A 21,646-nucleotide genomic window follows, 5' to 3' on the forward strand; every position below is an offset into this window, starting at 1 on the left:
CTCCAGTGAGTCCTTCCTCCTCATTAGGTGGCCAAAGTATTTGAGTTTTAGCTTCAGGATCTGGCCTTCTAAAGAGCAGTCAGGGTTGATCTCCTCTAGGACTGACCGGTTTGATCGCCTTGCAGTCCAAGGGACTCGCAGGAGTCTTCTCCAGCACCAGAGTTCAAAGGCCTCAATTCTTTTGCGCTCAGCCTTTCTTATGGTCCAACTTTCACTGCCATACATTGCAACTGGGAAGACCATAGCCTTGACTATACGCACTTTTGTTGACAGGGTGATGTCTCTGCTTTTTAGTGTGCTGTCTAGATTTGCCATGGCTTTCCTCCCGAGGAGCAAGCGTCTTTTAATTTCTTGACTACAGTCCCCATCTGCAGTGATCTTGGAGCCCAGGAAAATAAAATCTGTCACTACCTCCATTTCTTCCCCATCTATTTGCCAGGAATTGAGAGGGCCGGATGCCATGATCTTGGTTTTCTTAATGTTTAGTTTCAACCCAACTTTTGCACTCTCCTTCTTCACTCGCAACAAGAGACTCTTCAGTTCCTCTTCACTTTCTGCCATTAGAGTGGTATCATCTGCATTTCTTAGGTTGTTGATATTTCTTCCAGCAATCTTAATTCCAACTTTTGACTCCTCTAGCCCTGCCTTTCTCATGATGTGCTCTGCATATAAGTTAAATAGGCAAGGCGACAGTATACAGCCTTGCCGGACACCTTTCCCAATTTGGAACCAATCAGTGGTTCCGTGTCCAGTTCTTTGACTTACGACAATTCATTTAGTGACTGTTGGAAGTTACAACAGCACCGGAAAAAGTGACTTATGACCGTTTTCACGCTTAATGGCCGCTGCAGCATCCCCGCGGTCAGGTGATCAAAATTCGGCGGCTTGACAAGTTGACTCGTATTTATGACAGTCGCAGTGTCCCGGGGAGGGGGGGGGCTCTCACGATCCCCTTTTGCAACCTTCTGACAAGGAAAGTCAATGGGGGAAGCCAGATTCACTTAACAACCTTACTTTATTTTTTAATGTTTTATTGGTTTTCTAATTTTACATTTAAGTGTTTAAAAAGCAACGTGGCGGCTGAGTTAATCAAAAATTCAATGAAATGCAAACATCTTTAGTGCAAGTCTCAAACTACCACATTAAATATTTCCTCTCTTTTCCCCTTAGTTATTTACTGTCTCATATTTAAACTAATACAGTTCTTATTATATCAATTAAATAAAAATAACATTCTTACATTTATCAATCATTTTTAGCTTATACGTATCCTGGTTATTTTAACTTTCAGTCTTTATAGACAATATCCTAATTAGTTTTTCTCAATTTTTAATTTCCCATTAATATTCACTTAACCCTGTTACTCACTTAATAACTGCAGTGACTCACTTAACAACTGTGGCAAGACAGATCATAAAACCAGGCAAAGCACAAATGTCTTGCTTAGCAACGGAAATTCAAGGCTCCATTATGGTCATAAGTCGAGGACGACCCATAATGTTTTTCAGTAGGACAGGATGCTTTGAGGTTCACAACATTTCCCAAAGGAAAAAAAACCTGTATTTCCCCCCACCCCTGTTCAAGATCGCATCAATGTTATTGCTGTTGAATAAAAATTGAGGCCGTCGCTGCCTTAGCGGATGCACAGAACGAAACCTCGAATTGCAAATAGCGCATTAAGCCGTTCTCTTCGCGCACCAATTTTGGCTGATGAATATACATGAGAGCTTAAACGACCTAGGAAACCAGAGGATTGAACAGATAACCCGAGTTGCCTCACAAATTCTCTTGTATCTGCTCTCCGTAACTGCAAGAAATGGAAGTTTGTACAAGAAAATGGACACGCAACCACGTTTTGGCAGGTTGATGATCTTCAGCCCGCCTCAGTGGAGCAGATCAACACCAGCCCGATAGGAATCGCTTAGCAGACGTCTCATTAGCTGGATTTTTTATAGATTTTATTTTTAATTGATGAACTGTCCGTGGGTATCTGCGGAGCTTCTCCGCCCTCCAGGTCAGAGTTGTCCCAAAGGTGCTTTTTTCGGGAGGCAACTGGAACTTCCTTTGTTTTTCCCTGAAGAGGTTTCGCTTCTCATCCAAGAAGCTTCTTCAGTTCTGACTGAATGGTGTAGGATGGAAGGATTTATATTCCTTGCAGTCATCTGGTTGTTGGTACCCTTTCTGAGAGGCGTTGAGGCCATTCGGAGGTTGATCAGTGCCTGTCACATCCCTCCCCCTCTGTTGAGGGAGGACTAAAGGTAAAGGTAAAGGTTCCCCCGCACATGCGTGCTAGTCGTTTCCGACTCTAGGGGCCGGTGCTCATCTCCGTTTCAAAGCCAAAGAGCCGGCGCTTGTCCGAGGACGTCTTCCGTGGTCATGTGGCCGGCATGACTAGATGCCAAAGGCACACGGAACGCTGTTACCTTCCCACCGCAGTGGTCCCTATTTTTCTACTTGCATTTTTACGTGCTTTCGAACTGCTAGGTTGGCAGAAACTGGGACGAGTAACAGGCGCTCACTCTGTTACGCGGCACTCGGGATTCGACCCGCCAAACTGCCGACCATCTGATCGACAAGCTCAGCGTCCTAACCCACTGAGCCACCGCGTCCCCTGAGGGAGGACTACTCAGTCTTAATGCAGATGGCCTCTTTGACTCCTCTTTCAAACCAGAGGTCCTCTCTGTCCAGAATGTGGACTTTGCTGTCTTCAACAGAGTCGTGAAAAAGCATGTTTGGGACTTTCACCAACACTGACAGGACAAGCCAACTGTTTATAAACAAAGACCAACTGCCCTCCGTTCTAGCACGGGTGATGTTACCTAGTTGGGTGATGAAGCATCTTCAAGAAAACCACCCAGCTCAGAGAGCACCAAGGGGCCCACAGTCCTCCTCCTCCTCCTCTTCCTCCTCCTCCTCCTCCTCTTCCTCCTCCCAGCACTGATGATGTTACCTAGTTGGATCATGAAACATCTACAAGAAAACAACCAAGTTCAGAAAGCACCAAGGACCCCACAGTCCTCCTCTTCCTCCTCTTCCTCCTCCTTGCAGCACTGATGATGTTACCTAGTTGGGTCATGAAACGTCTGCAAGAAAACCACCCAGCTCAGAGAGCACCAAGGACCCCCCCACAATCCTCCTCCTCCTCCTCCCTCCCTCCCTCCCTCCCTTCCAGCACTGATGATGTTACCTAGTTGGGTGATGAAGCATCTTCAAGAAAATGACCAAGCTCAGAGAACACCAAGGACACCACAGTCCTCCTCCTCCTCCTCCCCCCAAGCCCCACTCCCTTCTAGCACTGGTGATGTTACCTGAAATTTCTGCAAGGATACCACCAAGCTCAGAGAGCAGTGAGGACCCCATGTTTGTACACAGATATCCACAGAGACGAGAGAAACTAATTGTCCTCTCTGTTGGCCTTCCCCTTCATTTTTGTCAAGGGGGCTAATGGGTCCCTTCCTCACGATCCTTCTAAGAAATGAGTGTTTGATGCACGAAGGGTACATTTTCTGCGCAGATTATGAGGGTCTTCCCTAGTCAGTTCCCTGGCCCACCGTGGAAACGAGGGCTAACCTTATCCCAAAGAGGCTTTTTCCCAAGGCAACTGGACTTCCTTTGTTTTTCTCTGAAGACATTTCACTTCTCACCCAAGAAGCTTCCTCATCTTGGGTGAGAAGCGAAACGTCTTCAGAGAAAAGCAGAGGAATTCCAGTTGCCTCGGGAAAAAGCACCTTAGGGACAGCTGTGACCCGGGTGACTGAGAATCTCCATAGAAGGTCTAAACTTGTTTTTTTTTCCTTTCAAGCCAACTTCCTTCCCAGAAGGTGACTCCCAACCATCTCCTAGCCCTCCGGTCCGGCTGAAATAACCCTGTCTTTCTTTTGACAGTTGCACTATCAAATCTCTCCAGCGCCGTCACGTTTGCATCAGCCGCCTGGAAAGACCCCAGAACTGGGGAGAGAATTCCTGTGAAGTGAGATTCGTGATTTTGGTGCTCGCTCCTCCAAAGATGGTACGTTGGCTTTCCTTCTGGGCTGGTGGCTCTTCCTTGCCTGTTTGCCATTTCCAAGCCAAATTCATCCTACTTCGAGCGCGGGTGAAAGAGCTTCATGTGGGGGAAATAATCACCTTTCTCTATTCAGTCTCTTGTCGCTATTCGGCCCACAGTGATGGCCTAACAACACAGGGGTCTCCAAACTTGGCAACTTCTAAGACTTGTGGACTTCAACTCCCAGAATTCCCTCTGGGGAATTCCTGGGAGTTGATGTGTCTACCTGTTTTAAACTGACCAAGGTTGAGAAAGACTACAAGAGATTGGACAGCCATTTGTCCAGAAAGGCTCTGGGCTTCTTCTTGGGCAGAGGGGTGGACTAGAAGACCTCCAAGGTCCCTTCCAACTCTATTCTTCTATATTCTGTAATCTAAAGCAACCTTTGGAGGTCTTCTTTGAAGAATGGTTGCAGAAATTGGGTACGGCTAGTCTAGGGAAAAGAAGGGGTGACATGAGAGCAGTCTTCCGATCTTTGAGGGGCTGCCACGAAGAAGACGAGGGGGTCAACTTACTCTCCAAAGCCCCGGAAGGCAGGACAAGAAGCAATAGATGGAAACAAACCAAGGAGACAAGCAACCTGGAATTAAGGAGAAATTTCCTGACTCTGAGAACTATCAGAAGTTTGTGGATACTCCATCACTGGAGGCTTTTAAGAAGAGAATGGAGAGCCATTTGTCTGAAATGGTATATAGAGTCTCCTACTTGAACGGGGTTGGACTGGATGACCTCCAAGGTCCCCTTTGATGATGTTCTGTGTTCCGTGCTGCATAGCCTTCAGCAAGCCCACCAAAGTCCTTTGAAGTATCCGCCATCCTCTGGGCCAGCCATTTTACTTAGACCCAGGATAAAGGGAAGGAGATGGAGATGTCATAAAACATCATGTAGATCAGGGGTCCTCAAGCTTGGCACCTTTAAGACTTGTGGACTTCAACTCCCAGAATTCCTCAGCCAGCTTTGCTGGCTGAGAAATTCTAGGCATTGAAGTTCACAAGTCTTAAAGCTGCCAAGGTTGAGGACCCCTAATGTAGATATTCGTCTTATTCATTCACATCTCTTTTGGTTTCCTTGTTTTTGCTTCTTCAGAAAAGTACCAAAACAGCCACCGAAGTGGGCCGGACATTTGCCACAATGTTTTCGGACATCACCTTCCGGCAGAAACTTCTGGAAACCAAAACCGAAGAAGAATTCAAAGAAGCTTTGGTCCACCAGCGACACCTGCTGATGGTGGTCAACCAGAGGCCCTCGGCCATGACCGAGGAACACAAAGCCCATGGTCCCAAGCCTCTGAAGGTACAGGAGGATAAGGGGAGCCGGTCCCATGCTTCAGGCCCTCGAAATGCAGCCCTGGTACCTTGCAGGTGTCCTCCTAAGACACGGGTAGGCAACCTTGGCTCTTTTATGACTGGCGGACTTCAACTCCCAGAATTCCTGAGCCGGCATGGCTCAGCTAGGAAACTTCTCCCTTTCCCCTCAGCATGGCTGGCTCAGGAATTCTGGGAGTTGAAGTCCATGAGTCATGAAGGGGCCATAGTTCCCCATGCTGGCTCAGGAATTCTGGGAGTTGAAGTCCACCAGTCATAAAAGAGCCAAGGTTGCCTACCCCTGTCCTAAGAGGTTCAGCGGATAGTCCTCACCTTACGACCACAACGCAGCCCAGAATACTCCATCGCTAAGCAAGATGGTGGTTAAGCGAGTCAGAGTTGTTAAGCGAATCCCTGCAGTTGTTAAGTTAGTAACATGGTCGTTAAGCGAATCTGCTTCTCCCGTTGACTTTGCTTGTCAGGAGGTCACCAAAGGGGATCACGTGACCCTGGGACGCTGCAACCGTTATAAGTATGAGTCAATTTGCCAAGCGTCTGAATTTTGATCAAATAACCATGGGGATGCTGCAAGGGTCATAAGTGTGAAAAACGGTCGTAAATCAGTTTGTTTTTTTTAGTGCCGCTGCAAATTCTCCTGGCCACTAAATGAGTGCTTGTAAGTCAAGGGCTACCTGTGCACATTTAATTTTTAGGGTCTGTTACACAACCTCACCTGGAGGACTAGGTGAGTTGAAAGAGACGGAGGACTGAGCAGCTGGCCAGCAAACAGCAGAAAGCAAAATTAATTTTGTGGCGTCCTTGGTGCCCTCTGACCTTGATGGTTTTCTCTCAGACATCTCATTACCAAACTAGATAACGTTATCCGCGCTAGCGATATTATTGATTACTGTATCGTTACTACAGCACTGAAGATGTTACCTTTCCCCCCGCCCAATATTTTATTAATTTTTTATAATCGCCAATCCTTAATATTTTATCAGCAACGTATTCTCTGGGTTCCAATGTTTAGTTTACTGATACATGTTAAACTCCTTTCTCTCTAACTCGTTTTTCTAGCCATTGGTAAAATGGACCCCATGTCAATCTGAATCTTCTTTCTCTTTCATTTTTAGTGTCAGTCTGTCCATTTCTGCACAATTTTTCTTAAATTATTCCTCCCCCGCTGGTAATTCTTCATCCTTCCAGTGCTGAGTAAATACAATTCTTGCTGCAGTTAATATACAGTATGTAACATTAAATATGCACATTCCTTCTCATAATTTCCAACTATACCTAACAAAAATAATTCTGGCTTAAAATCTTACGGGTTTTTTTTAGTCATTTTCTCTAACCATATATGTATTCTTAACCAAAATCTTTTGGCTTTCGGGCATGTCCACCAAAGGTAATATTATGTCCCTGATTTTTGTCTACATTTCCAACAACTGCTGGACATATTTTTAAACATTTTTGCTAACCTCACAGGTGTTAAGTGCCATCTATAGAACATTTTGTATAGGTTTTCTTTGTAAGTCACCGCCTTTGTTATTTTAGAATTTCTTTCCCAAAGATTTTGCCAGTTTTCTAACTCTATATTATGCCCAAGGGTTTTTGCCCATGTTACCACTGTTTCTTTAACTTGTTCCTCTTCCATCTTTAAACTTAACATATACTTCTACAACTGAAGATGTTACCTTGTTGGGTCTTGAAATACCTGCAAGAAAACCACCAAACTCAGACACCATGAAGGACCCCACAGTCGTCGTCGTCCTTCTCCTCCTCTTCCTCCTCCTCTCCACAAACCCCACTCCTTTGTAGCACTGATGATGTTACCTAGTTGGGTCATGAAACGTCTGCAAGCAAACCACTAAGTTCAGAGAACACCAAGGACCCCACAGTTCTCCTCCTTCCCCTCCTTCCTCCTCCTCCTCCTCCTCCTCCTCCTCTTCCTCCTCCTCCTCTCCACAAACCCCATTCCTTTTTACCACTGATGATGTTACCTAGTTTGGCTATGAAACATCTGCAAGAAAATCACCAAGCTCAGAGAGCACCAAGGACCCCACAGTTCTCCTCCTTCCTCCTCCTCCTCTCCTCCTCCTCCTCTCCTCCTCCTCCTCTCCACAAACAACATTCCTTTGTACCACTGATAATGTTACCTAGTTGGGCTATGAAACATCTGCAAGAAAATCACCAAGCTCAGAGAGCACCAAGGACCCCACAGTTCTCCTCCTTCCTCCTCCTCCTCTCCTCCTCCTCCTCTCCACAAACAACATTCCTTTGTACCACTGATAATGTTACCTAGTTGGGCTATGAAACATCTGCAAGAAAATCACCACGCTCAGAGAGCAACAGGGACCCCACAGTCTTCCTCCTCCTCCCCCTCCTCCTCCTCCTCCTCCTCCTCCTCTAGTCCTCAAATCCTCCCTTCTAGCACTGATGATGTTATCTAGCACCGATGACGTTACCTAGTTGGGTCATGAAACGTCTGCCAGAAAACCTCCAAGCTCAGAGTGCACCCAGGACCCCCCCCACACACACACAGTTCAACCTTGAGCTTCAAATATCCCCCTCCTAAAATTAACTCTGCCCGTGTTGACGGTGCTTTTTGATGGATTTGTGTGCCGCAAGGCCCTCCTTGCCTTTTCTTTTGGTGGTGCCTCTTGAGACCTGACGGCGTTTTGGAGGAAACCCACCCACCCACCCCACCCGGTTCTCTGGCCGCCTAGCGTCCATCTGCCCTGTCATCATTTCTTTTGAATTCCGTCTGCCGGCGGGCTTCTCCCGGTCTGCCTGGCGGAGGCCTGCGCGCTCCCTCTCCAACAATAGAGGCGCATTTTTGAACCGAGATAACATTTCCTTCCTCCCTTCAGCTGCACGAGTTCTTCAACGTTGGCAAAGGGATTTTTGATGACATTGCTAGAAGATTTCCAGTGTACGCTTTGGACTTCACCGACGGTAGGTGAGCTGCTGTTTACAGGGGCGCGGGGGGCGGGGAGAAAAAAAAGAGAGTCGACATATTTTGCCGTGTCCTGTTTACCAGGGTCTTGACAACTCGGCCTTGTTGAAAAGGAAAACTTGCAACGGGCTTTTTTCGAGGAGATTTCTCCCAAGTCTTCAGCCAAAAGGGATGTCCTCTGACCATGTCAAGGGTTGTCCACGTGTACCAAGAAGTTTACGTGCAGCGGCCAAAGACAGTATTATAACCCCCGTACACAATAGTATTCTCTCATTACCAGAGTCACATTTTAAAATGTAGTTTGAGAGGTCTTTGGTGTTCCCCCGAGCTTGGTTGCTTTTTGAGGATGTTTCGTTACCAAACTAGGTAACATTTCTCAGGTGCACTAAAGCCCTGGACCAAACCCCACCCCCTTCTAGCACTTGATGCTGTTACCTAGATTGGTAATGAAACGTCTGCAAGAAAACCACCAAGCTCAGAGAGCACCAAGGATCCCACAGTCCTCCTCCTCCTCCTCCTCCTAGCTCTGATAATATTACCTAGTTGGGTCATGAAATGTCTGCAAGAAAACAACCAAGCTCAGAGAGCACCAAGGACCCCACAGTCATCCTCCTCCTCCTCCTCCTCCTCCTCCTCCTCCTCCTCCTCTCATTCCCAAACCCCTCTCCCTTCTAGCACTGATGATGTTACCTAGTTGGGTCATGAAACGTCTGTAAGAAAGCCACCCAGCTCAGAGGGCACCAAGGACCCCACAGCTGTCTTTCCTCCTCCTCCTCCTCCTCCTCCTCCTTCTAGCACTGCTTTTGTTTTATTTTATATATTTTATTTTAGTATCTATTTTGAGAGTCTATATGGCCTCAACTCACGGTGACTCTGGGCAGTTTACAGAAATAAAACCACCCTACCCAATCCAATAATCCCACCCACCCCCCCACCGATGACAACAATCAGACCAACAACCACTTGATGGTGTCCCTCTCCCCTTGGGGTCACCAGCCCCATAGGAGGCAGGCTGGTCAATTGTCCTCACTGTCAGGAAATTCCTCCTTAGTTGCAGGTTTGCTTCTCTCCTCGATTGGTTTCCACCCGTTGCTTCTTGTCCGGCCTTCAGGTGAGAACAGGTTGACCACCACCCCGCCCCCCGCTTCCTCTCTGTGAGCCCCTTAAGTATCGGAAGACAGCTTGTTATTTATTTATTTTTATTTTAATTCCATTTATATCCCGCCCTTCTCCGAAGACTCAGGGCGGCTTACAAGCTTAGCAGTAGCCTTCATTCTATGTATACGCCTGCTTGTTAGGGCTTTCACACACACCCCAAGCGGCATTATTACAAAGTCAGCTTAATTGCCCCCCAACAATCTGGGTCCTCATTTGACCTACCTGGGAAGGATGGAAGGCTGAGTCAACCTTGAGCCTGGTGGGACGCAAACCTGCACTAATTGCAGGCAGCTGGTGTTACTTAAGGAGGCATTAGCCCCCTGCTCCACCAAGGCTCTGTTAGCCATCTGAACAGAGCAGAATAAATTACCAGAGTTGGAAGGGATCCTGGAGGTCATCTAGTCCAACCCCCTGCTCAGGCAGGAAACCCTACACCATTTCAGACAAATGGCTGTCCAGTCTTTTCTTGAAAACTACCAGTGTTGGAGCATTCACCACTTCTGGAGACAGGTGGTTCCACTGGTTAATTGTTCTAACTGTGAGGAAATTTCTCCTTAGTTCCAGGTTGCTTCTCTCCTTGATTAGTTTCCATCCATTGCTTCTCGTCCTGCCTTCAGGTGCTTTGGGGCAGAACCTGAGATACTGGAAGGCTGCTATCATGTCACCCCCCTACTCCTTTTTACTAGATAGATATACCTACTTCCCTTAAGTGTACATCATATATGCTTCTTGGAAATGCACGGCTACTGTTGCATTATGGCTAATCCTTGACTTGCAACTGTTCGTTTAGCAACTGCTCAGAGGTTACCAGATCACTGAAAAAAAGTGACTTATGACCGTTATTCACACGGCCGTTGCAGCATCCCCTGGGTCATGTGATCAAAATTCAAGACGCTGGTCAACTGACTCCTACTTACGACAGTCGCAGTGTCCCGGGGTCACGCGATCCCCTTTTGTGACCTCCTGACAAGCAAAGTCAATGGGGGAAGCCAGATTCACTTAACAACCGTGTGGCTAATTTAATAGATTTATTTATTTATTTGATTTATATAGTGAATTATTTATTTATATAGTGAATTATATATATATATATATTTTTTGGGCTGAATTATTGTCGTAGGTCAAGGACTACCTGCCTGTTGTATGTCGTTCTAAGGTAGGGGTCTTCAAACTTGACCCTTTGATGACTTGTGGACTTCAACTCCCAGAATTCCTCAGCCAGGGCATGCTGGCTGAGGAATTCTGGGAGTTGAAGTCCACAAGTCACCAAAGGGCCAAGTTTGAAGACCCCTGATATAGACTTTTAAGAGGAGTGGACTTCAACTCCCAGAATTCCTCGGCCAGCGTGCCTGGCTGAGGAATTCTGGGAGTTGAAGTCCACAAGTCATCAAAGGGCCAAGTTTGAAGACCCTTGATATAAACTTTAAGAGGAGTGGACTTCAACTCCCAGAATTCTTCAGCCAGCGTACCTGGCTGAGGAATTCTGGGAGTTGAAGTCCACAAGTCATCAAAGGGCCAGGTTTGAAGGCCCCTGTTCTAAAGGATGCATAGCTAAGAGAGAAAACTGATTTTTTAAAAAATAAATTTCTGTCTGCTTTAACTTAAAATAGCTCCACTCCTACATTCAGGATTGCCCCGTTTTTAATCGTCATGGGTCAGGATGGAGTGTGAGGGGATGTGGAAGAAGCACCATTTTGAAATGTGATAAGTGCAGCCGGGGCCTGTGAGGCCTATATTAGCCTCCCTTGAGTGCTGTTTGTAGGCTGCTAGGAAATAAAAGTTGGTTTCTAAAAAAAAATTCTCATTGTTCTAATCTAAGCTATAAAAGTTCTGGATCAGGAGTGATTACTATCCAGAATAGTTTTATAGCCTTGTTTCTCAACTTCGGCATGTTGAAGATGGGTGGACTTCAATTCCCAGAATTCCCCAGCCAGCTTTGCTGGCTGGGGAATTCTGGGAGTTGAAGTCCACCGATCTTCAAGTTGAGAAACAGTGGTAACACCTATTTCTGATTCATCCTGCTAAGCTTGTAAGCCGCCCTGAGTCTTCGGAGAAGGGCGGGATATAAATGGAATTAAATTAAATTAAAAAAATTAAAAAATCCTGTTGCAGGTGATCAATCTCACCTGTGTGGTTGAACTATTGATCCTAATAGTTAGTAGTGATAAAAGCTGGAATTCAGCAATATCTGCAGGTAGTCCTTGACTTGCGACCGCAGTTGAGCCCAAGATTTCCATCGCTAAGCGGGACAGCTGCCAAGTGGGGTTTGCCCCACTTTATGACCTTTCTCGCCACCGTTGTTAAGTGAAGCGCTGCACTTGTTACGTTAGCAACACGGTTAAGGGAGTCTGCCTTCCCCCGTTGGCTTTGCTTGTCAGAAGGTCGCAAAAAGGGGATTACCTGACCCCCCCCCAGCATGCTGCGACCGTCATAAATACGAGTCAGTTGCCAAGCCTCTGAATTTTGATCACGTGATGCTGTAAGTGTGAAAAACGGTCCTAAGTCACTTTTTTCAGTGCCGTTGTAACTTGAAACGGTCGCTAAATGTTTCGGATTACCTATATACTGTGGGTAATAAAGATTAAATTAAATGACAGAGTTCTACATGACATCTGCTTTTTCCCCTCCCCAAAAGGGATAATTCCCTGATTCAGGAATCACTTAAAATTTCTAAATCAATCAGTGAAATCTGTATTTCTTTAGACTTGTCTTAAAATACAACCAGGTAGAAAATGTGCTTCTTTCAATAACGAGAATGAAATTAAATGAAAGGTAACTTAAGTAACATAAAAGCACAACGGCTAACAGTAAAACATAAATAAAAAATACCTATGTGCTAAAAGGGAACTCTTAAAGATCACAAAGAGGGTGTGAAAACCGGTAAACAGTTAAAAAAAAATTAAATTAAAGAGAAATTCTTCCCTAAGTTTATTCACGCCAGGTCCCCTTAATTATTTGCATGGAAATGTTAATTGCTGCTAGACAATTAACAGTCCCTTGTGGAAGAGGGGAAAATTAAGAGGAAAGCTTTCATTATGGATTGTAACATGTGGGAAGGGAGGGAGGAAAGAAAGAAAGAAAGAGAAAAAGGAAGGAAGGAAGAGAAAGAAAGAAAGAAAGAAAGAAAGAAAGAAAGAAAGAAAGAAAGAAAGAAAGAAAGAAAGAAAGAAAGAAAGAAAGAAAGAAAGAAAGAAAGAGAAAGAAAGGTTAGAAAGGGAGGAAAAAGGGATGGAGGAAGGAAGGAAGGAAGAATAAGGGAAGGAGGGAGGAAAAGAACAAAAGGAACAAACGAAGGGAGAGGGAGGGAGAGGAAGGAAGGAAGAATAGAAGGGAAGAAGGAAGGAAGAATAGAGAGAAGGGAGGAAAGGGAGAGGAAGGAAGGAAGAATAGAGGGAAGGGAGAGGAAGGAAGAATAGAAGGGAAGAAGGAAGGAAGAATAGAGAGAAAGGGAGAGGAAGGAAGGAAGAATAGAGGGAAGGGAGAGGAAGGAAGAATAGAAGGGAAGAAGGAAGGAAGAATAGAGAGAAGGGAGGAAAGGGAGAGGAAGGAAGGAAGAATAGAGGGAAGGGAGAGGAAGAAAGAATAGAAGGGAAGAAGGAAAGAAGAATAGAGAGAAGGGAGGAAAGGGAGAGGAAGGAAGAAGCGAGAAGGAAGGAAAGGGAGAGGGAGGAAGGAAGAATAGAGGGAAGGAAGGAAGAATAGAAGGGAAGAAGGAAGGAAGAATAGAGAGAAGGGAGGAAAGGGAGAGGAAGGAAGGAAGAATAGAGGGAAGGGAGAGGAAGGAAGAATAAAAGGGAAGAAGGAAAGAAGAATAGAGAGAAGGGAGGAAAGGGAGAGGAAGGAAGAAGCGAGAAGGAAGGAAAGGGAGAGGGAGGAAGGAAGAATAGAGGGAAGGAAGGAAGAATAGAAGGGAGGAAGTAAGGAAGAATAGAGGGAAGGAAGGAAGAATAGAAAGGAAGAAGGAAGGAAGAATAGAGAGAAGGGAGGAAAGGGAGAGGGAGGAAGGAAGAATAGAGGGAAGGAAGGAAGAATAGAAGGGAGGAAGTAAGGAAGAATAGAGAGAAGGGAGGAAAGGGAGAGGAAGGAAGGAAGAATAGAGGGAAGGAAGGAAGAATAGAAGGGAGGAAGGAAGGAAGAATAGAGAGAAGGGAGGAAAGGGAGAGGGAGGAAGGAAGAATAGAGAGAAGGGAGGAAAGGGAGGGAGGAAAAGAAAAATAGGAAGAAAGGAAAGAAGATGGGAGGGGAGGACGAAGAAAAGAAGGAAGAGAAGGAAGGAAGGAAGCCCCCAATAGCCTTGCTGCTCTTGTGAGTTGGCTACGCTTCCCAGAATTCCCTAGGGGCACACCTGGTTCATTTCCACGTTTTTCATCCGCTATTTGGGCTCCCCCCCCTTTTTTTTTTAGGCATTATCGGCAACAACAAAGCGATCGGGAAATACATCACCACCATGATCTTCCTCTATTTTACCTGCCTCTTGCCAACCATCGCTTTCGGGTCCCTGAACGACGAGAACACCGAGGGGGTCATAGGTGAGTTGCCCTTCCCGTCTTTACGTTGGAAAAGGCGGGGTGGGGGGGGGCTGAGCAGTGGGCCGATCCCGCTTGAGCGTCTCTGCACAAAGTCTCTCGAGCGGAAAAGGGCAGGTCGTGCCCCCCACTTACGACCGCCATTAATTTCCGTCGCTAAGCGAGACCTTTCTTTGGTTTTAAGTTAAGTTTTGCCCTACTGCCTGTGACCTCCTCGGTTGAATAAGGCAGCTTTCGGGGACAGCTCTGTACGTTTCAATTATTTGCAGAATTTACTTTGTATTTATTTTATTTTATTTTATTTAAAAAAAACACCTGATTGAAACGTTGGCGTGAAGCAGTGAGCCAGACTAGGAACCCCTTTGCACTTAAGGATGGGTTTTTTTAAAAAAAAAAGTTCATTAAAGCTAGAGACGGCTCTAAAAATAAATAAGAGGCGGTAGCGAGGATTTTTTATTTATTTATTTTTTTTAAAGGAAAGCTTAAAAACAAGCCTTCTCTACCCAAAGAAAAACAAAAAAACCTTTGTTGGAATCAGACCAGGAAATCTTAGCTTTATTTATCTGCGTGTCTCCTTGGACCCAAAGTCCAGGAAATTCCATGTTTCTGATTTCCAAGGTTATAAAAGATAAGAACAGCACACAAACACACAAACACAGAGAGAGAGAGACAGAGAAACACACACACACACACCTTCCTGAAAAACCTACAGGAGTCTAAAATTAATAATAACAATAATAAGAGTTGGAAGGGACCTTGGAGGCCTTCTAGTCCAACCCCCTGCTCAGGCAGGAAACCCTATACCATTTCTGACAAATGGCTGTCCAGTCTCTTCTTAAAAACCTCCAGGATTGGAGAATTCACATCTTCTGGAGGCCAGTTGTTCCACTAATTAATGGTTCTGTCTGTCAGGAAAACAAGAAATGAAGACGCTTCTTGGATGAGAAGTGAAATGTCTTCAAAAAAAGAGTAGAGTAGAATAGAATAGAATAGAATAGAATAGAATAGAATAGAATAGAATAGAATAGAATATGGAATGGAATAAATAGAATAGAATAGGAATATGGAATAGAATAGAATAGAATAGAATAGAATAGAATAGAATAGAATAGAATAGAATAGAATAGAATAGAATAGAATAGAATAGAATAGAATAGAATAGAATAGAATAGAATAGAATAGAAAATATGGAATGAAATAATAGAATAGAATAGAATAGAATAGAATAGAATAGAATAGAATAGAATAGAATAGAATAGAATAGAATAGAATAGAAAATATGGAATGAAATAATAGAATAGAATAGAATAGAATAGAATAGAATAGAATAGAATAGAATAGAATAGAATAGAATAGAATAGAATAGAATAGAAGAAGTAAAATAGAATAGATTAGAATAGAATAGAATAAAAATAGAATAATAGTAGAATAGAATAAGAGAAATAGAATAGAATTGAATTGAATAAGAGAAATAGAATAGAATAGAATAAGAATAGAGTAAGAATAGAATATAAAATAGAATAGAATAAAATAGAATATAATAATAATAGAATAGAATAGAATAAGAGAAGTAAAATAGAATAGATTAGAATAGAATAGAATAAAAATAGTATAATAATAGAATAGAATAAGAGAAATAGAATAGAATAATGAGAATAGAATTGAATAAGAGAAAGAATAGAATAGAATAGAATAGAATAGAATAGAATAGAATAGAATAGAATAGAATAGAATAGAATAGAATAGAATAGAATAGAATAGAATAGAATAGAATAGAATAGAATAGAATAGAATAGAATAGAATAGAATAGAAATAGAATAGAAATAGAATAATAATAGAATAGAATGGAATGGAATGGAATGCAGAGGGGGCCAGGTTGTTCACCAGAGCACCAGAGGGCAGGAGAAGAAGCAATGGATAGAAACTAATCAAAGAGAGAAGCAACCTGGAATTAAGGAGAAACTTCCTAACCGTGAGGACAATTAACCAGCGGAACAGCTTCCCACCAGAAATCATGGGCGGTCCATCACTGGAGATTTTTAAGAAGAGACCGGAGAGTCACTTGTCTGAGACGGTACAGGTTCTCTTGCTTGACCAGGGGGCTGGACTAGAAGACCTCCATGGTCCCTTCCAGCTCTATTCTATTCTAACCTCGGCTGGAGTTAAAAGAGGGAGCAGCCTAGAATCCCTACACACCCACAAACAAACCCAGTCCAACTCCCCTTGAATTCCTTGACCCTTATCTAACTCCCAGCAGGTGCTCACCATTACAGATAGACCTCAACTTACAACCATTCATTTAGCGATGGTTCAAAGTTAACAGCGGTACTGAAAAAAAGGGACTTCTGGCCGTTTTTCACACTTTAGGACCGTGGCAGCATCCCCTGCCGTGGTCAAGTGATCAAAATTCAGACACTTGGCCACTGACTCACATTTATGCCGGTTGCAGTGTCCGGAGGGGTCCCGCGATCCCCTTTTCTGACTTTCTGACAATAGGGAAGCCGGATAAACCTAACCACCGTGTTACTAAGCTTAACAACTGCAGCGATCCCACTTAACAACTGTGGCAAGAAAAGTCGCAGAACAGGGGCAAAGCTCACTTAACCGCTGTCTCGCTTAACAGAAATTTGGCCTCAGTTGCAGTCGTACGTTGAGGAATAGCTATAGTTGGAAAGATTCCTGCGCGCCCAGCCTTTTAGCAATAAATCGGTTTAATTGGACCTCTGGTTGTGGACCTGTTTTTTTTGTGTCCCCCCACCCCCACCAAATCTGATAATGCTGCAATTTAAGGCAGGTTGACTTCAGCCGATCCATGGTTTGTTTTCGCAGTCTTGCCTTTTTTTTTTTAATTTCCAGACGTGGAAAAGTCGATTGTGGGTCAGTGCATCGGGGGCCTGCTTTACGCCCTCTTCGCCGGCCAGCCGCTAGTGGTGCTTTTAACCACGGCTCCTTTGGCACTGTATATCAATGGTGAGTCCGTCCTGTCGCTCTTCGGGGTTCTCTGCACTTCGGGGTTCCCCCAAGCGATGGGCTTTGGCGTACCACCGACGGTCTGAAAATGCTGCCTGCCGCGTGGTTCTCGTCCCCCCTCCCCTCCCCAGTGTGATCCGGATCCCCCTTCGACGTTCAGACGCCTTTGTCCTAAAGATGCTTTTTTTCAAGAGGCAACTGGACTTCCTTTGTTTTCCTTTGAAGACGTGTCCCTTCTCCTCCAAGAAGCTTCTTCAGCTCTGGATGGACGGTGGGGAACGGAAAGATTTATACTCCTTGCAGACAGTTGGTCATTTGCCTTCTTTTAGAGCGTCGTTGAGGCCACCTGGAGATTCGTCTCTGTCTTCAAGGTGAGCTGAGTAGTGCAAATAGATGTGGACTCACTAAAACGAGGCAAATGACCAGCTGTCTGCAAGGAGTATAAATCCTCTTGTCTTCAACGGTGAAGGGGGGACCCAGGGCAGATAACATCCTGCAGCCAAGAAGGCTCCACACCCATTTGCACCACTCGGGTGACCCCGAGGACACAGATAAACCACCAAGTGGCCTCAACGACTCTCTAAAAGGATGCAAATGACCGGCTGTCTTCAAGGAGTATAAATCCTTCCCCTCCCCACCATCCAGTCAGAGCCGAAGACGCTTCTGGGATGAGAAGGGAAATGACTTCAAAGAAAAATCAGAAAGTCCACTTGCCTCATGAAAAAGCAACTTTGGGACAACCGTGACCTGGATAGACTGAGAATCTCCACAGACAAATAGCTCAAGGGTTGATTTTTAAGTAAAAAACACTCAAAATAGGAAAGACCCTCAGGTGGATCTGATCGTTGAACGCCCCCGATTTCCTGCCGTTCACGTGCGGGGAAATGGGCACATCTGGGGAGAAGAACGGAACAGAATAAGAGAGTTGGACGGGAGCCGGGAGGTCTTCTAGTCCAACCCCCTCCTCAAACGAGAATTGTTCCCAGCGAGCTGCTTCTGTGTTGTGTACAGTTTTGGCATACCCCAAAAACAGGAATCTTCCACAATTCGATTTCGTTGCCTGCCCAATTAATCTCCTGGGATGTTATATGTACATTTTGTCATACTCTGTCCCGTCATAGAATACGTTTTAATTTTCTGTTTTTTTCTTTTTGTTACGTAAGGTAATACTAAGAGCAGTGCTGTAGCCAGGGAAGTTGAATCATGTCCACTTTTGTTTTTAAATGTACATTTCACAAAATAAAATTCCAAAAAACTAAAAATAAAAATCTCCTGGGATGCTTTGAAGGTCCAGTCTCATAGACCTGGCATAGTTAATTATAATTTAATTGGGGTTTTATTCTCAGGGATTAAATTTAATTGTTTTTAATTGTTTTTAATTTTTGTATCACTGTTTTAAGTACCCTGTAAACCGCCATGAGTCCTTCGGGAAAGGGCGGTATATAAATCCAATAAAATAAAATAAATAAATAAAATAAATAGTTGCAAGGTCAGCTCAAGTCCCGGACCCATCGTTGGGCAATTATCAGTTGTGTCCCAAAATTTTCTTACACTTCCTACATTTTCAAATGTAGCATCTGCCAGCTTGCTGATAATTTACTGGCCTAAAGTCACCCAGCTAGCTTTGATGCCTAAGGTACAACTAGAACTCTCCCATCTCCTGATGCTTGGCCCAGAGTCACTCAGTTGACATTCGTGGCTTAGGCTAGAACTAGAACTAGGGACTAGAACTCACCGTCTCTTGGTGATTGGCTCAAAGTCACCCAGTTGGCTTTCATGACTAAGGCGGGACTAGAACTCACCGTCTCCTGGTGATTGGCCCAAAATCACCCAGTTGGCTTTCATGACTAAGGCGGGACTAGAACTCACCGTCTCCTGGTGATTGGCCCAAAATCATCCAGTTGGCTTTCATGCTTAAGGCAGAACTAGAACTCACCTTCTCCTAATGATTGGCGCAAAGTCACTCAGCAGACATTCAGGAGTTAGGCAGGACTAGAACTCACAGTCTCCTGGTGATTGGCCCAAAATCACTGAGCCAGCTTTCACGCCTAAGGAGGGACTAGAACACACCTCCTGATGATTGGCCCAAAGTCACTCAATTGACATTCATGGCATAAGTGGGACTAGAACTCACCCTCTCCTGGTGATTGGCCCAAAGTCAGCCATCTGGCTTTCATGCCTAAGCCAGGACTAGAACTCACCCTCTCCTGGTGATTGGCCCAAAGTCACTCAGCAAACGTTCATAAAATATGCGGAACTACATCTCACGGCCGCCTGGCGATTGGCCCCCAAATCACCCAACTAGCTTGCAGGTCTAAGGCAGGACTAGAACTCAGGGCCTCCTAGTTTGTAGCCTAACGCTTTCATCGGTAGACTAAACTGGCTCTCTTGCTCCCTTGCTTCCAGTGATCAAAGGCATCTGTTACGACTACAATTTGGATTTCCGTGCCTTTTACGCTTGGGTCGGTCTCTGGAACAGCTTTTTCCTCGTGCTGTACTCTCTCTTCAATTTCAGCCTCGTAATGAAGCTCTTTAAAAGGTAAGACGCCCGTGTTGACGTCATCGTTAGTGCCACCCATCTCACCATCGCGACTCTGGGAAGCTTGGAAATTTCGAAATTGGTGCAAAAAATACGATACAGAAGCTAGCCCCACCCAGAGCAGTTTAGCAATCGGACTAGTTTAAGCCAGAGGTCGCCAACCTTTTCATTCTGGCGGCCCGGAGGGAAAAAGGGAACAGCTGGGAAATTTGTGGCCGCGCACACATGGATGCGTGAACAGGGCCAGGCACGCCCCCACGGGGCGAGCAGCCCCGTTTGCACATGTGCGCAGGCGCAAGCAGCCGCGTGCAGGCGCAAACGGGTCTGTGGTCGCCAGCACGAGTGGGAGGTGAGTGTGCCACGCCTGTCCCGAGGCCCAGTGGCAATAGGTCCACGGCCCGCTAGTGGGCCACGGCCCATTGGTTGGGGACCCCTGGTTTAAGCCATGGAATACAGGGAGTCCTCAACTTACGACTGTTTAGTGACCAAAGATTGAACGGCACTGGGAAAAGGCGACTTAGGGCCATCTTTCACACTCATGACCGTCGCAACATTCCCCCGTTGTCACGTGGTCAAAATTCAGATGCTTGGCAACTGGCTCACACTTAACGACGGCCGCAGGGTCACGTGATCCCCTTTTGCGACCTTCTGGCAAGCAAAGTCAGCGAGAGAGCCAAACCCACTTATAACAGCCTTTGTGACTAAGTTAGCGACCGCCGCGATTCACAAGGGCTGGTCATAAAAAAAAATGGGGCACAATTCAGTTAACCGTCTCGCTTAGCAGCGGAATCTTTTGGGCTCCATTGTGGTCGTAACTTGAGGACCACCTGCATACCCCCGGTAAAAGATGCTTCAAACTGCTTTTGAGGTCTTTCCGACCCTCCTAGAAATACGTGGTGTCCTTTCTGGCCTTTTTTGGTTGACGGTCTTCTCCTGTTGTGCGTGTGTGTGTGTGTTTTTGTAGGTCCACCGAGGAAATCATTGCCCTTTTTATTTCCATCACCTTCGTCCTTGATGCCCTTAAAGGAATCACAAAAGGTAAATCAGATGGAAAAATTTTTACCTGGCTGCATTAATTGTTCTTAACACAGAGCAGGCCGTTCTGCAGAAAACAGACTCTTATAAGACTCAACAAATTTTGTTTTCAAGTTAGGCTTAACCCTCCCCCCCACCACCACCCCAAAGTTGCAATTACAGGTAATCCTCTATTTACAACAGTTCGTTTAATAGTAGTAGCAGTAACTGTAATAGGAGCAACTGTGAGAGGGATCTTGGAGTCCCAGTGGATGATCCCTTAAATAGGAGCCAGCCGTGTGCTGCAGCTGCCAAAAAATGCCAACACAATTCTAAGCTGCATTAACAGAGGGATTGAATCCAGATCACGTGAAGTGTTAATACCACTTTACAAGGACTTGGTAAGGCCACGCTTGGAATACGGCATCCAGTTTTGGTCACCAGGATGTAAAAAAGATGTTGAGACTCTGGAAAGAGTGCAGAGAAGAGCAACAAAGGCGATTAAAGGACTGGAGGCTAAAAGATATAAGGAACGGTTGCTGGAATTGGTATGTCTCTAGTTTAATGAAGAGAAGGACGAGGGGGGACATGATAGCAGTCTTCCAATGTCTCAGGGGCTGCCCCCAAAAAGAGGGAGTCAAGCTATCCTCCAAAGCGCCTGAAGGCAGGACATGAAGCAACGGATGGAAACTAGTCAAGGAGAGAAGCAACCTAGAACTAAGGAGAAACTTCCTGACAGTTAGAACAATTAACCAGTGGAACCACCTGCCTCCAGAAGCGGTGAATGCTCCAACACTGGAGGTTTTTAAGAAGAGACTGGACAACCATTTGTCTGAAATGGTATAGGGTTTCCTGCCTGAGCAGGGGGGTTAGACTAGATGACCTCTAAGGTCCCTTCTAACATCATCATCATCATCATCATTATTATTATTATTGCTATTACTATTATTGCTATTACTATTATTGTTATAAAACTTTTATTCATAAAACATGAAACTCATGACCATTTTTTACACACTAATGATCATTTCAGCATCCCCCTGATCCCGTGATCAGAATCCAGACCTTTGTTTGTCCCAGAGTAGCTTTTCCAAAAGCCAACCGGACTCTGTTTTTTTTTCCCTTGAGGAAGA

General features: G+C 45.1%; 1 protein-coding gene across 1 annotated transcript in view; it reads left to right on the forward strand.

Moving 5' to 3' along the window:
- The window catches only part of SLC4A11 (solute carrier family 4 member 11), a 124,244-nt gene that overhangs the window by 77,403 nt on the left and 25,195 nt on the right, over positions 1-21,646 (forward strand). Inside the window, exons 7-13 of the mRNA XM_081332177.1 lie at positions 3,886-4,009; positions 5,132-5,338; positions 8,220-8,304; positions 13,867-13,992; positions 16,847-16,960; positions 19,367-19,499; positions 20,464-20,537. Of these exons, the coding sequence (XP_081188303.1) occupies positions 3,886-4,009; positions 5,132-5,338; positions 8,220-8,304; positions 13,867-13,992; positions 16,847-16,960; positions 19,367-19,499; positions 20,464-20,537 (863 nt within the window). The remainder of the gene's footprint in view (positions 1-3,885; positions 4,010-5,131; positions 5,339-8,219; positions 8,305-13,866; positions 13,993-16,846; positions 16,961-19,366; positions 19,500-20,463; positions 20,538-21,646) is intronic.

The sequence above is a fragment of the Vipera berus genome (genome assembly GCF_964194415.1).
Source record: "Vipera berus genome assembly, chromosome: 7".
NCBI lineage: Eukaryota > Metazoa > Chordata > Lepidosauria > Squamata > Viperidae > Vipera > Vipera berus.